At 37.1% G+C, this 17,120-nt stretch overlaps 1 protein-coding gene across 1 annotated transcript in view; it reads right to left on the reverse strand.

The window, feature by feature from the left end:
* The window catches only part of PLXDC2 (plexin domain containing 2), a 351,096-nt gene that overhangs the window by 8,226 nt on the left and 325,750 nt on the right, over positions 1–17,120 (reverse strand). Inside the window, exon 13 of the mRNA XM_080917571.1 lies at positions 15,316–15,476. Coding sequence (XP_080773697.1) covers positions 15,316–15,476 — 161 coding nt within the window. The remainder of the gene's footprint in view (positions 1–15,315; positions 15,477–17,120) is intronic.

Raw genomic sequence — 17,120 nt, forward strand, 5'->3', positions numbered from 1 at the left:
TTTGAGAGGCCTAGGAGGCTGCATTCCCAATCATCTCTCCTTGCTATGGCTGCTGCACATTGAGGCATCTCCTAAAGATCAAGAGTCATGTTTCTGGATGGTAATTTAAAACAGGAACACCATCTCAAGACAAGGGGAGAAATAGGAACTTCAACCTTGTGTACGCAGCACACAGACCAACCAGAGAACTATCCCCCCCTCCTATTTTTGGGCCGTCAAATTGGCTCTTTAACAATTACTTTTGATAAAGATTGACTGGAAAAAAGGAAGGGTATATTTTTGTTTTTCATACCTCGAAACATAGTCATTCACTATTTCCCTTATTCTGTGTTGAGTATTTCTTGGCTTAGCAAGTTACAAGGCTGAAGTTTCAAGACATAACAAACAATTATAAAAGACAGCAGTTTACTTTGAATTTCAGATAAACAAGATACTTTTCAAACTATGTTTAATCCATCAAACTTAAACAAATTATGACTAATTTTTGTTTGAAATTCAAATATGTTTAAGTGCCCTGTATTTTATTTGGCAACCCAGCTGCATAAAAATTCTGGCCCTGAGTTCTCGCCAGTGAAACCTGCAATCTATAAAATACAAGACTTCTGTTTGAGGCAGTGTCTATGCCTCATGGATTATAGGTTTTTCTTTCCTTGCAAAAAAGTGGATAAATGTAGAAAAAAAGACTATCTTATAGTAATTTTCTAGAAATGGCCATGAATTGCCAGCAATAGAGTAATATCTATTTGACTTGATTCCTCAGTGTTTTACATATATATTGCTTTTCCTACTTTAGCTTTTAATCATTTGGAAGATTTTTAGAATTGTCTTCTAGATGATCGAGAAATATTAGAAATAAGTATCACTGGCACAGATACAAATGAGAGTATCCAAAAATGCACCAGCAATGACAAAACCATGCAGTATAAACTTTATCCTCCAAAGCAAATGCATTGAAAATATAAAGAAAATGTTTCTACTGGCTACTAAATTAAATAGACTCTTTTCAATTCATAGTTATTTTGTATTTAAAATTTTTCCCCTGTGTGTCTCTGTCTCTGTCTGTCTGTCTGTCTGTCTGTCTGTCTGTCTGTTATCTCTCTCTCTCTCTCTCTCTCTGTCTCTCTCTCTCTCTCTCTCTCTCTCTCTCTCTCTCTCTCTGCATGTGTGTGTGTGTGTGTGTGTGTGTGTGTGTGTTTGTGTATGTTATCTTCAGAGGCTAAAAGAGAGTGTCACATCCCCTGAAGTTCCAGGCAGCTAGGATATACCTTGGCATGGGTGCTGAGACCAAACCTGGTCCCTTTGCAAAAGTAGCAAGTACTTTTAATTGCTAAGTCAGCCCATTCTGAGTTCAGACATTTGATGTGAGGAGGAATGCTTTCAACTCCTACATTTCAAGCACTTAATATCTTATTTTCTTTCACTGTGAAGTGGTTTCCAAGCAGATTGAAATTAAAATCACTTTGAGAGGTGGAAGTCAAACCATAACTGATATTGAGAGGCCCTGATGACCTCACTTATGTTTTTACAAGCAGGGCTCAGACAAACACATTTGATAAATGTTCCCCAGAGAGCCAGTGATCAGTGAGCCTGAACACTTCCCACTATCTTCTCACTGTTGCTCATCCATATCTGTCATTCCCTTCTCTAACACTGTCTGGGGAATTCCCCCAATCGGGAGTACCACTTAATTTATCATCTTTACTTATACAAACCATCCATTTCTGTTTATGTCTAGGAAAATGGTCCAGATGCGCATGAGCAGATTAGAAGTCACTTCTTACCCTGCTGAACTATTTCAGATATTTCTAGTTTTTTTTCAGTCTCTCTTGATGTACTCTGGATGCACTGTAGTACCTTCTGTGGATGTATCTTATAGTGCCAATTTTTCCTGTTTCCTCTAGATATCCTGACACCCAAGTGACAGGAGCTGCCCTACTGACATGCCTACTGCAATGAAGTACCAAAGACAGTTGACACCTGCAGTGGATTCTTTTTTGTGACACTTCTGACCTAATATTTCTTCTAGGAATGATGCCAAGAGGACACAGGCTAATATGAAAAATTAAAATAAAAATTAGAAATTACTTTCCTAGGTTCTTTCCTGTTGCTGTAATAAGCACTTCAACAAAAAGTGACTTAGGGGATAGAAAGAGCCATCACTTGGAGGGGTCAGAGCAGGAACTCAGGTAGGAAATTGAAAGGGAAAACCAGAAGATGCTGTTTATAACTTTATGCTTAATTAGCTCCCTTATATAATCCAAAACTATATACTTATGAATGGTGCAACCTCCAATGAGTTGGGTGCTCTGCTATTAATTATTAGTCAAGAGAGATATATATTAATCTGATTTATGGAGTTCCTCAGTATAGATTTTTCTCACATGACTCTAGGTGGTCTGTGTCAAAACGACAATTAAGTCAAACTAGAAAATATTGTTACATAAAATAAGAACAAAGAAAATTGAATGTACACCTTGTGATGCACGTTCCTGATGATTCAGGAACATGAAAGAATAGTGCCAAGTCAGTAGCTCCACCAAACTCAGTGGATGATTTGTCCTATAACAAACCAAATGCTGTGAATCCAGTATTCTCATATACATAATTGTGAGGCCAACAGGTGTCATTTTGCATCTACGAATTTCATGCAAATGTACAGAGTATTATCTCATGGGTTGAAGATAACTCTGTGCTTAAGACAAGTAGGAAGGATCCAAGTACTCCAAACCCACTCTCTAAATGAATGCTTGTCACAATGTTAGGGATCAAATATACAGCTGTGTATTCCAGGAGGAGCATCTATGTAGCAATCTACTTACTTATGGACAAATAATAAAACTATAATAAGCTGATGTTCATATTAACATTCTGTAAGGAAAACTCAATAGAAGTAGAATCTATCCTTTAGCAATTAGTTTTTTTTTTTTTTTTTTTTTTTTTTTTTTTTTTTTAGCAAAAGATATTTTTCCATACTATGGTTTAGAATCTCTGGAATGTAATGCCATTTAAAAGTTAACCTTATTTTAAATGTTAACCAGAAATACCCCCCAAACAGACAAAGCTTCCTCTTATTAACTATACCTGGGCTTAAACCATATTCTATACAAAAACAAATAGTACAGACAAGGAGACTCATAATGATTATAGGTATTAATATGAAGAAAGTTTACTCTATTGTACAGCCTCTATATTGTTGAATGATATGGTACGTTCATGACTCTCTCATTCATTACCAGACTATCTGATGCCCTGACTGGGTATGATGATAATGACCATCAATGAACGCATTCAGTCAGCCAATGAAGTTACTGCTCTCACACATCCATTCAAAACACACTGCCAAACTAAACTCATAAGGACTGTGTTTAGGGAAAGTCATTCATTTGCATGTAAAAACTTAGAAGAAATGCTACTGAGTAGTATTATCCCAAACCACAGTGGTAAGAATTGAAAGTGTCTAAGATCAAATACCCAATGAAAACATTCGACATATTCAAGAAAAAGCCTATCATTTGAAGTGGACTCAGTAGAGATAGTTCCGTGAACAGAATGAATATGAAGAACAGCCAGAGTGAGGCTGACCACTTATAAGCCACCCACCCCACTATTTGTGGGGGCATATTCCTGGTCATCAGAAACTGTCAGCCTCTGGTTTCGTGTGATTTCATTATTCCTTTCAGTAAATTTACTAACATTTTCTACCAGAGTATTTTGAATTTATTCAACTGAACCCCTTCTACACTGCTCATTTGAACGCATACAAATTCCCCTCAGAGCAGAAAGTCACCTGGGGATCTTAGGGACATAAACCTGTACTGCCTTATATGCTTTGGCACAACATTGACTGTCATTAGTCTCTGCCATTGACCTCGTCTCTCCCTCACACTCTGTCAGCCTTGGAACATTTTCAGTCAATTCACAGGTTGCTCACTCGTTTACCTGACTAGCAATTCTAGATAAACCTTCATCTTTTTCGAAAATTCTTACCTGTATCAGTTTTGGATTCACGATTCTAAGCCTCTACCTCTAGTGCATAAAGGGTCACATATCCAGTTTATTCTCACCTCAAAGAATGTTAGTGTGAGTTCAGTTAGAACATCAGTTCTTAGACTCTTGCCTGCCTGTAGCATTCTCCCAGTACTTAACTATTCACACAGCCCAGTAATTACCCCATTCGGTTCCCAAATTTCCCTCCTGCTCTCGTCCAGTTCTGTACAACTCAACCTATTTTTTACTTAGAATCCACGCTTTCTTCTTATCTGAAATTTCTTTCTCCTTTGCAAACTTGTCGTTTTCTGTCCAGTTATTTTGTCTCAGCTCGCAGGCGGTGTTATCACACTCCCCTCTGCAAACACTTTGAGATGCTCATCCGTTCTCATGTCCCCTTTCACCTCCTCTTCTCCCTGCACCCCCTTACCACAGCTTTACCTGAGCCCAAAGTGATCTCAAATTTGTGTTCCCCCTGCCACCAAGACTAGCTTCCTCCCTTCTCCTGTGACATGCCATCAGTACTTTATTTTACTTCTAAATTTTTCATTTTTCATCTTTTTTTTTTGCAGACTGATGATATTCTGCAAATATTCTTCCACATTTTATTATTTCTTCTCATTTCAGCTGGTCTTACTTTAATTCTTTTTTTTAATTCTTGTTTCTATGAAAAGGTTCAACTGAGATTTGGTCATAAACTCAAAGCCAATCTGCATCTAACCCCTCATTTTTCTTCCTAAAAACCTTGCCTTCTGATATTTCCAATTCTCTTACTAGAAAATTTAATTCCCTGGTTGTGTAGAGTCCATCTTTTGAAGTTGCTCCAGAGTCCTTTCCTTCTCATTTTACTAATCAAGAGGTTCCCAACGAACTGGAGATTTTCCAGGTTGTATAACTTTTGAACTCTCAGTCTCTCTATCTATGACAGGATTCCTGGTCTCACTGCAGAAACAGTGAGTATTCAAAAGAATTGAATGAAGATATTTTTCAGATAGGCAAATGAAATTGTAAACTCTATTTTTATCATTCACATGGCCGGCTCTTGAATTAATGTGTTGCAGTAATATTAAAGAATATAAAATGGTTTATTTGTTTATCTTTATTACTGCAACATTAATGCCATTCCAATCCTCTAAAGACCCAAATTCAGCTCAGCATCCACCTCAGACAGTCACTGACAGCATCTTCTAACTGCTTCCAAGGCTTCTTAATGGGCACCAGCATTTAACTGAGTAATAATTTGTTATCAGACAGGCAGTTTATTCTGAAGAAAAGTAATTGGCAGTGGATTTGGAAACAAGCTGGCTCAGTACTACCCAGTGACTTGGCCAACAGACAAGACAATGCTACTCTGGTCATAAATGTTCTTGTAAAATCAAATTTGAGTTAGGGTTTCTTGCTTCAATGGTAAGACAGGCCACGTTCCTCAAGAAACTGATCTTATGAAGTACTTCTTTTGGAAGCAACGATGTATTTCAAGAGAAAAGGAGCTGGCAGATTGGGTTCTCAGCAGCTTTGACTACAGGGATGGTAAAAGGAGAGCTAGTCACTACCCTATAGTACCTGTGCACTTTACTCAATGTTTTAATCCCCAAACTAGGAAACAACCTGATAGAAAAATTAGACTGTCAAGCCTATGAGCTTGCACTATTTAAAAAAATTTCATGCTATATCTCCCAGCCAGAGTAGAACAAAAATAGATCTTTTCAAATGATCAGAATATTTTGACATTCTTAAGTTTGTGTAACATTGAATGAAATTAACATGCTAGCACACATTTTATCTATTTAAGGTTTAATGGTAATTGCACCAATCATACACCAACATAATTAGTAAAATGATACACATAATACATTGTTTGACTACAGCAAACACTTTTTCCATGTACACATACGTGGGGGTTTTGGTTCTTTCTTTCTTTCTTTCTTTTTTTTTTTTTAAGAGAGCATAGGAAGTTGGATGAAAAAAAAAGTGGTATGAGTAATTGATCATTACAAAATCAGGTAGGATATAGTGACTAAGAATGAATTTGGTAGAAAGCTCAATGAGAGAATTTATTCAGTATCCTTAACAAATTTTACCAGTAAAATGAAGTAATTATTTCATTAAGTTAGAAACACTTTTAGTTTTGGGAATTTAAGTGAACATATACCAACCAGCAAAGTAAATGAAAGATTACAGCTATAAAATGAATCTTATTTTGATGACCGCATTTAAAAAGTCATCACCATGAATTCCACATGATGTTTCAAATTATCTAGTGATATACATGATAAAAATCTTGCTTATTAGAATCACAGACACCTGAATAGTGTCTTCTTTTTAGTGTTATTTTACGGTGTGTTGGGGGAGATCAGAGGTCAACTTAGTGGACTAGGTCTCTCCTACAGATAAGGTCCTGGAATAGATCTCAGCTTTTTTGGGTTTGACAGCAAGCCCCTTTTCCCATTGAGCCATCTTGCTGGTCTTCTGTGAATTAATATTTTGAAATATACTCTGCTAATGGTTTTTTTTGTTTTTTGATGTTTTTAATGATTTATTTATTTATTGTATATAAGTACACTGTAGCTCTCTTCAGACACACCAGGAGGTGGCTTCTGATCTCATGGAAGATGGTTGTGAGCCACCATGTGGTTGCTATGAATTGAACTCAGGACCTCTGGAACAGCATTCAGTATCTCTCCAGCACCCTCTAGTTATATTTTGTTAAAGCTTTGTAAACTGCCACCTAATAATATTGCTTTTTCTTTAAGAAGGGCTTAACCACATTTCAGCAAGCTTTGGTATCTTACCTCCCTTGAAGGAGCTCATGAGAACTGAATATCCTCTTTTACCTCCTCTAAGAATAGAAACACGAAGTAATTTATTTCAGTATCTCATTTCCCCTCTTGAGTTTTCTTCACGACTGAACTAAAAAATACCTTAAAGGCAAAATTCGGTTGTAAGAAATGTGCCACTTTGGGATAAAGAAAGATTTGTGGTCCTCTGTAATGTCTTTCTCTGTTTACTCTATGGGTTTGCTAATGACCATGTCTTCCCAATGCCTCACACAGCAGCTGCAGAGTGAGTGAGAGAGAGCGTGGTAAACATGCTTTCCTCTGATGCTGCAGCAGCTGGGCCCGTGTCTCTGGCTTCCTTCCTGGTAACACTGTAGACTAACACTGTTGAGGGCCACAGACACCTGTGTTCACTTCATATTCTCCATGAGTCCTTGTTAGTCATAAATATTTTTTGGGATAGGCAACCAGCAGAGTGTTCGGTGGCTCAAAGAACATCTGTGTAGTGGAGAGTGCACATCAGGCTGAGGACTCCTGGGCTGGAGTAACAACTTCACATTCAGTTGTCACACAGCCTGAGCAAAAGGCTGTACTATCCAGTCTCCTGTTCTCCACAGGACTGGACTCAGAAATTAAGTCAGAGTCACACTTCTCAGGGATGCTTTAGGCGCTGCGGCTTCTGATCCCTTGTATTTATCTGGGTTTCATGGTGACTCTAATGATATAATCAGAGTACCAACGAATATACTGTTACAAGGATCAAGACTTGCTCTCTGTGATGGGGACATATATAACTGCTATCACAAACACCTTCACTACAGGGTACAAGGCAAAGTCCTTACAGGTTTTTACCCTAGAGCTCTGCAGGAAATGCACACGATCTGATCACATGGGAGAGTGCTTTCTTTGTGGGAAGTCATAAAGTCTTATACTTGCATGCATGCTGGAGTTTGTTCTTCCCTTAACATTCTATGATTCTGTTTAGCACAAATCCTGGGTACTTCCATGTAAGGCAGATATGTTGGGTCTCAAACAATGAAAACATTTTCAAAGTGCAATATAAATGTTTCAACTCTGTGATTAAGTGTTATTGTGAAATAATTTTACAATTTCTAAACCAAGCCAGAGTACACAATTTAAAAATGGTAGCATTGTTTCTCCCTTTAGAGAAGTTAACTGTTTAGGCCAGCAATGAGTTTTATTTATATACGTTACTCAGTATTAATTTATTTCATCAACATATGCCAACAGCTCCATGAAAAGTCTTATGAAAATGGCAATCATACTTCAAGTTCTAAACTGGGGAATATTTAAAACTAATTATTCATTGTGAAATCTGTATCTAGTTTCATGTAGCAGGAGGTCCTTGTTCACTGGGTTTAGGGCTGGTACACAGCAGAAACTCAACAAATAAAAACTGAACTCACTAGCAAATGGTCTATATATCCGTAACTTGTTAACCTCTGTGTCTTTAGGTTTCTAATCCCGTCCTTCCTCTTTGGAAAAAAATAACAGCTCCTTTCTAACTTGAGATATGTATAGAGAGAACCAACATTTTTTTCCTAATCTTCCTTCTCCCAATTTTATTTGAACAAACCAATATTTTCAAGTAGAAATCTACACCAAGGTCTAGAGATCACCTAAATTCATATAGTGAACACAGCTAAAAGTAAAAATAAAAGAAAACCATTTAGAGAGCAGGGCTTTGCTCTTAAAGATATAATTCAATCTTAGCCTAATTAGTGCTAAAGTATAGTAAAATGCCATTTAATAATTAGTGATTTTTTAAAAATTATCAATAAGATATTATAAATTCAGTGTGTGAGTGTATGTGTGTGTGTGTATGTGTTTGTGTGTGTGTACACACATACAATAGAAAGGTTGTCACATCTCCTGGAGACGGAATCACAGCAAGTTGTGAGTGGCTAATGTAGGAGGTAGAATCTGAATGTGAGTCTCCTAGAAGAGTTATCAAGTCATCTTAACCACCGAGATACATCTCCAGTTCTAAATATTGGAGTTTTGTTTTTCATGGGAAATGTCAATTTTGCACGATTTTCATTACATAATAATGCTTTCTTTTCCCAAGCCTAGATTGATTTTATTTGTTTTCTTGTCAATTTTGAGTTTTCTACTATTTAGATTTATTGGAATTCTTAATAAATCACAGAATTTATGCCTAGAAATATTTCACAATCATTAAATTTAATAAGGAACTTTGGGCATGCTAACTTACCCAAAGAGTTTTACCAATTTTTTTTAATTGAAATGCATTTTTATGTAAAATTTGTCTCTTCTAGTTTTTTGAAGATAATAAAATGCATTTTAAAAATGAGTTTAAAGCATGTGTAGATACATCAAGTTTTGATCAAAATGAGATATCTTTTGGAAAACAACAATCTAGCCAAACAGATACCCAAAATACAAACTATTCAGCATAAAACTCAAAGAAAATAGTTGGTCCTAAATCTGCAGAGGATAACAGAAGATTACAGGAGATAAGTTAGTGAGAAAAAGACTATCCGCTCAGCTAAAAAGAAGGATTGGAGAAGAGGCTGGAGCTTCTGTATGTGAAGACAAACGTGTAAGCCGTTCCCCTGACCACAGTTTATGGACTAATGGCTTTATCACCTCATTTCCTTCCTACAAACAAGATGTCTAAAAGACAGTCCCTGCAAATATCATATGATGAGGAACGTCTGTGCCTATAAAATATGTAAACTGCGATACATATTTTCTGCAAGAACAAAATGCACAGATAACGAACACCCTCTGTCCTTGTTATCATCACTCAAAAGAGAAAATAATGATAACAACTTCATGAATGACCACACACATCTGGGCAGTGGTTTTGGCACAATTTATTGTCTTTAAATTAATTCTTTCTGGTGATTCTAATTTGACAAATTTATTATAAAGACAAACTTATTATTATGATACTGTTATACTACATTAATCTATTATACTATGTTGCACTACATTTCTACTTATAGACGGTGACTAAAAAATTCCTTAACAGAGAGAAGCAGCAAGTATTTCAGTCCCGTGGTTAAGGGTTTGATTTCTGAAAATGGAACATCTGTGTTCAAATTCTGACTCTCATGAACTACATGAGAGATCTGAGTAAACCATTTAAGATCGATGCTTTGGCTTCCTTAAGTCTAGAGATGGAGATCATCCTAGGTCACATGCCTCTATTATTACTAAATGAGTCAATGAAGGGGAGTCTCTTCCTTACCATGTATGCTCTTGAAGGGGCTAATTATAAAATAAGAACAGTTCATCTGGAAAGAGAGGTTCTAAAGTGGGAGATTGGCTGTATGAGTATCCATTCGCTCATGAACGTGGCCAGTGACTACATATAGCCTGTGTAGTACAGGAAATAAATCTATAACTATCTATTCATGTTAATATTTCACTGTGAAATACAAAACAATACAAACTGGCGATATCTTTGACGCCACTGAACAAACTACTCAAAATTTTTCTGTTTTAATTGAACTAAAGACAACAATTCAAAATAGTGTAATTGATAGTGGGCAACTTACCCTGTATTTGATAAAATTTGTGGTTGACAAAGTAATGGTTGCTATAGCTGTGAACTGGAAAACCCATCAGTGCTACCTTCTATGAGCTAAGACACATTGCAGATCATGGGACGGAGAACTTGTTATTAGTTAGTCAAGTGGGATAACTTATCTTGGTGAGCCTTGAAGGAGGCAACGGAGTCAGAGTTAGCTGCGGTGTTTGAAACAGACTAAGAAGTCACAGAAATGGAGGCCAGGACCAAGGACCACAGACAGCCTCTAGGAGTAAAAATAGCTGGAAAAAGATTCTCCCTGGAGCAATTACAAGGACATAACCTTGCCAATATCTTGACTTGGTGAGGCTAACGTTGGCCTTGTGACTTCTTGCACTGTAAGATAATCTCCGATCTGCTTTAGGTTACTAAGTTTGTGGTCATCAGTTCTGGTGTCCGCTGGGAACTTACAGGACAACTTAAATGGCAAAAGAAAGCTCTTTTTGATTTCTTGGTATATATTAGGCTCTTCTGCTTTTTAAATTATCGTCTTAATAACTTAATCAATATACAACTACAGAATAACATTTGGTTGAAATAGTTAATAGCTCATTCAAAGACTTAATAAAATACAATAATAAAATGTAATTTTACTACAGTAAAATTACAGTGTCATTAAGTTTATAAACATCAAGTTACATAAAGAAGACATCCAGAAGTAGACTGCTTAAATTAGTAATGGTATTATTTCTGTATCCCACTACTATGAATTGCTTTTTATTTTCTGCCTTTACACTGTCCTAATTTATAATAAATAGTATTACTTTCACGATAACAAAGGACATTTACATATTTAAGCAAAGAGACAGCACTGTACTAGAAACATGAAATGTGACACAAGCAAGTCCACAATGTTCAACCATAGGTGCCAAAATGCTAATTTAACTAATAATTAAAGATTTTCAGAATCACATGTCTGCCTGATCACATGTCTAGTTCATCATCATGGATCCAACAGTTTGGTTTTGAAAACAGTGGTTAGCTTTAATAATGGTACAGTTACCGACATCTACTGACTAGCTACTGTTAACTGCATGACCAGAACATGATGACTTGGAGATAATGATTTAAAGAGATTCTGGCAAATAACTCAAAAAAAAAATGGAAGAAGACAGAGATTAGAATCAAGACAGAAGGCCATTGAAGAGAACCTTTTAAAATTGTGATAAGGATGCTGAAGTGAAGTTCCCCAGAACTGATAGCTTCTGGTAGGTACATAATGAAGGATTCAGTTTCTTTGAAGACCCTAGGCACTGAGAGTTTGACCATATTTCAGTGAGTATATGGGAAATAGAGATTAGACCCCTTTTTGTTTTATTCTTTTTCTCTTTTGAGGGTGGAGTTGGGAGGTTTTGAGGGTCAGAGAGTAGACTTGGAAGGACTGGGAGTGTGATCAGTGCACATTGTATGAAATTTGTAAATAATCAGGGTGACCCATAGGAAGGCCAGCAGTCTCAACTAACAAGAACTGATGAGGTATCTCAGACAGTCAACCACCAGCCACAAAGCATTCATGAACTGGTCCAAAGACCCTGCCATATACAGGACTGCCTGGTCTGGACTCAGTAGGAGAAGGTACACCTAACCCTCGAGAGACTTGAGGCCCCAGGAAATGGGGAGGCCTGGCAGGAGTGGGGGCATTCTCTTAGAGACAGGGGGCAGGAGGAATTAGTATGAGGAAGTGTGGGAGAGCTGATCAAGAAGGTGGCAGTGACTAGTCTGTAAAAAATATATAAGTAATAATAACAAAAAAGGATGAGAAGAGGCATTGGGTATTATCTCCTTGGTAGAATATGTTTCCTGTGTGTGACCTTTGGTTCAATCTCCAATATTATAAAATGACTAGGGTTTGGGGTAAAGTTATAAAGATATTATCTCCTTGTAGTGTGTTGATTCTTATTTCTGGGTAATTGGATTGTTACTACAATATCAGGCTGCTGTAAAGTGAGCCCACCCTCACCGTGTTTTGCCTCTTTTCAAAACACAGACTTAAATTCCAAAATCTAACATGTTGAAGTACCAAAGAAGGCACTCCTGTATGCAGCCTCCTGCCTTTGCACTTCTAGCCTCGTATCTTAAGCTAAAATACATGTCTTCACTGTACAAATTACCTAAATCAAATGGTATCTTACTATGGTTTGATTTAAATTTGTTTCTTAGTAATATAGTGTTTCCATGTATTTAATAACCATTCCTTTGTGTTTATTAGAGAAATAGCTATTAAAGTAATTTTCATAATTTTAATTAAATTTTTATTATTGTGAAAATTCTCTATATAATTTAGTTTTATTTCCATTGTCACACATAAATGAATTTGTTTTTTAATTTTCTTGATTTTTTTCTAATTTGCTATTGTTAACCTATGTTGTGCTCAAGTTGTTTGTCAATTTAACAAAATTAGTTTTGCTTCCCCCCCATTTGAACTTTTAGTGTTGTATCTAAGAAACATTTGATTAATCTTATGGTATAAAAATTTAGTATTGGGGATGAGGACATGTCACTAAGATAAAGGGCACTTGTTGCTCTTTCAGAGGACCCTAGTTCAGTTCCTAGCACCTACCACACACACTCAGTATGTAAATAACAACAAAGTTTCTTAAAAGTGATAGAAAATCTACTATTGTATGTAATTAATAAGAGCTTGGGTTTCAGTTATGTACACGGTCTATATTTTAGCTAACTTTGTTTTCTGTGAGAAAAAAAATCTAAATTCATTTTCATGAGGAAGAAAACTGGAATAGGCATTGAACTTGCAGACAGATTCACCTTCCATTCTATGTGGAAAAGTGACCTTTTGCTGAAACTATGGTTGCTGTTGGGCAAGTCATTCTACCCTCTTAATCCTTAGTCTTTTTCCTCTGGCATGAAGGTACAGATTTAAATTGAACATAAATTTCCCTTAATAGTCTATAAGTATATGTGGCTATAGAAACACTGCATACACAGTCAGGATTATAGGCTCTGGGCATTTGCCAAGAAAAGGCAAACTACAAACAAAGTCTATGCCTGCATTTTATAGTCTCATTTTGCTACCATACAAGCTTTGCTATGAGTTTATTTCAAATACACCCAGCACAGCCACGCCAGGCACCATGCTGCTACTCCCCCGACATCAGTTAATTCCTAGCATCCTCTTTTATCAGAATGTCAGAAAATAAACTGCAGTGTACTAAAAGCTTCATACAAGTGTTGGCTTCAGGCAGTGGCGGCAGCCTGATGCCTGGCTGGTCAGCTGAGACTTGCTGCCTGTCACATGTCAGCTCTTTAAGGAATGCATTCATAACCTTGGGGGAAGAGGTCCACATTCTTCCAGAAAAAGCAGACACATTAAAGCAACTTACCAGCTTCTCAACTAAATGCAAAGCCAGATGCACTTCCCACAACTATGGGCTGAAATGAGCATGCCATGTTGGAGTTTGCCTCAAATGAAATTTTACTCCAAGTTGGAAATTTTCTATTTCTCTTACAGAAAATACTGATAACATGCCTGTTCTTTGAAAGAGTCTTGGGTTCCTTAACCTAGATCTTAAGAAATTTATGAGTCTTCCAGGGTAGAGTAATCATGCACAGATTGTGCACTAATGCAAAACAGAAAGATAAATGTCAAAGAGAAATATGGGTGAAAGAAAAAGTACCAGGTCCACATGTTGTTTGGGGGAGATGCATGCACAGGGCAGATGCCAGTGAAGGATGCTGACCACCTGAATCTGAGAACGGAGGTGGATGGAGACAGCTGTGCTGATGAAAGAAATAGAAGGAGTAATTCTTACAGGGGTAGAATATGGGGCGTTCAGAGTGCATCTGGAGAAGGTAACAGTGAAATATGATGGTAATTCCCACGCCAAGCTGGAAAGCCATGAGAGAAAGATGGAAATAATAGATAAAATCTGGGTTGCAAATGCCTTGCCCTGCCACATATGGAGACCACTCTTTCTTCTACAGATAAAAGAGAGCCACTTATGACTTTGATGTAATTATCTAATTCATCTATACCCAGCCCAGTTATAGGAGTCAATAGTAATTCTCACTTTGTTCTTATGAAAGCACTATAATCTCTCACTCAACAAGTGAACAGGATTCTGAACTGTCTTCCCACATATTGTGCGGTGAACTCAATTCTTATGTGTCTGAAAATCTGCAAGGGCAGAGTCCGTTTGCCACTCTAATACTTCGGTGTTGTCTGGTGTTGGAAGAGGAATGCTCTTACAAAAATCCTACCTTGAAAGCTGCAATTATGAGGGACATAGGAAACCCTCCTGGGCTAAAAAGGAGGACTGGTTAGGTCAATTGTATCTAGTGGTTTTGAGGTTCCTTACACTAGCCTTCTAGACCCTCACTCTTGGCCATGGCCCCTGTTCATACTCCATGTTCTTTCTGGAGCTAAATCTACATTCTACATAGGACAGAACCAAATCAAATGATCCTTACTGTGAATAAATGGGTTTGCATTTATACAGAAACAAGTAGCTATATACATGTTATACAAAAACGGCAGCACCACATATTATCTCATTTTTATATCTCATTTTGCAGTGGAAGTTGCATTTTCAGTATCTTTTATGAGCTTTCTGAGAACAGACCTCCTTTATTGTATTATATACATAACCAAATTTCAATTGATAATTTATTAAGTCAAGTCCTCCATCTCCAGGGTAAGCTGGGTTTTCTTCTAGGACTGAGAGAACAGCTGGTTACTATATTTTGTATAAGAGCACTGGAAAACATGTTTTTTATTCTCTCTTAGGTCTCTAAAGGGAAGATAGCTCATTTGCTCCAGAGCTTCAGAGATAAGAGGTCTGACCTCATCATCTGAAAGTCATCTATCAGGATGGATGCTCAAGGGTGCAGTGAGTGTTAGATCATCGAGCCTCAGACCGAGAAATCATGTGCCAAGTATTAAATCAGGTGGTGGTTGCTAGCTCACACAGCCCATCCACCAGCATGGCTCTTACGACTGAATTTGACACTTACCTCAATAAAGAAGATGCTGGCTGCTGATGTTGGATGGTGATACATATAAACTGTCACCAGAATGGCCGCTGCTATAATGAGGACCAAGATGAGGATTCCAACAATGAGGCCCGCATGGAGGGTTCCGCCTTTCTTCTCAGCTGCACTGTCATCTGTGGAGGCTGAAAAAGATCCCGACTGTCAGGCTCCTTCAGATGTGTACCCTTACAATCAAAATCTCCTTTGTGCAAAATTCACATATGTAAGACAGTAACACTAAATCATTATTATGTCAGCTCAGGCTTGTGTGTTCCCACACAGCTAATAGCTGAGGTGGTTTAAACAACAGAAATCCCATAATATTTATGGTAAGATAAATTTAATGTTGTTAATGTGGTTAATCTTCAGCCCCTGTACTAGAATCTCAATTTCTAGTTTAATAAACACAGCTAACAGCCTTTTGGAGTGTGTGTGTGTGTGTGTGTGTGTGTGTGTGTGTGTGTGTGTGTCTGTGTGTGTGTGTCTGTGTGTGTCTGTGTGTGTGTGTGTGTTTGTCTGCATGCATGCATGTGTGTATATGTAGTTGTAGATGACAGATCAATGCTGGGTGAATTCTTCAATTGATCTTAACCTTGGTTTTGGAGACAGGATCTCTGGCAGTAACTGAATCATTCTATTTGGCTAGATTGGCTGGCCATGCGGAGGCTACAAGTACCTGCTTACCTTTATACATGAGGAATAGGGATCTCAAAGTATTGATTGAGCCCTTTGACTATTAACTTAGGAGTTTCAAAAGTTTAAAACATATTTCAGATTCTATTTATACATACATTAACTATTGCTGTATGTCTCTCTCTGTATTCTTCTGTCTTTCTCATCAAACTTACACTGTTATTGTCCGAAAGGACTACTTTTCAAAAACCCCTATTTTTTATTTTGTATGTAATTTTAGATAGATGTAAATTATATGTATGTAATTTACAAAGATTTTCTTTTTTTTTCAGTTGGCAATTCAGGAATTTTCAGAAAGGTTGTTCATGAAACTCCAAGTACAATTCTCAAAATCAGGTTTAAACTGGAAAGACGTTTAGAAGCATAAAGGTGGAGGCAAAGGGACCCTCAAAAAGTTTATCGTTTCCTAAAGGGAGAATGAAAGCACATGGAAAGTTGCATGTGCTACTGCGTGGTATCATTTTCTGTAAATCCTAATAAGGTACATGCCACCAGAATACCAATTTTAAGAGTTAGGAAAGGGAGAAACTTAATTTCCAGTGTAATGACTATCCAACCCAAAGTCAATCAACTGCAGAAAATAATCTCTCAAGTGTTCTAAGATCCTGTTATTTTTGACGACTGCTCAGTCATTTAGAGCTCATCTTCAATTATGAGTACCATACAGGTAACTACATGCTACTGTGTAATGTGACTGGTATTTTATGAGTCATTAGTTAATTCTCAATAGGGCAGATATTCTTGCACAGTGGTCCACAATCTTCATTCACATATTCTCTGTGTTATTCTTACTCTTTCAGTGTTTGCTGTAAAATAATATTTTAGTAGATGAATTGGTAAGCACCCAGGTTTTTTGTGTGTTTGGAACTTTAAGAATTTGTTAGTAAAATACAGACATGGTTTTCTAATAGGATGAGTGGTCTATGCAAACTTACAGAATTCTTGGGAAGGCAAATAACCCTTACACAACACTTCACATTCCCTAACTCCCGTCATCGGAGCCCAATCTTAGATATCTGTTTATCTTTCCACTACTGTCAGTTGTACCGTGCTTGACCCTCTGTATTCAGTGATTCTTCTCTAAGTACAAGTAC

Source organism: Micromys minutus (genome assembly GCF_963924665.1).
Source record: "Micromys minutus genome assembly, chromosome: 6".
NCBI classification, from domain to species: Eukaryota; Metazoa; Chordata; class Mammalia; order Rodentia; family Muridae; genus Micromys; species Micromys minutus.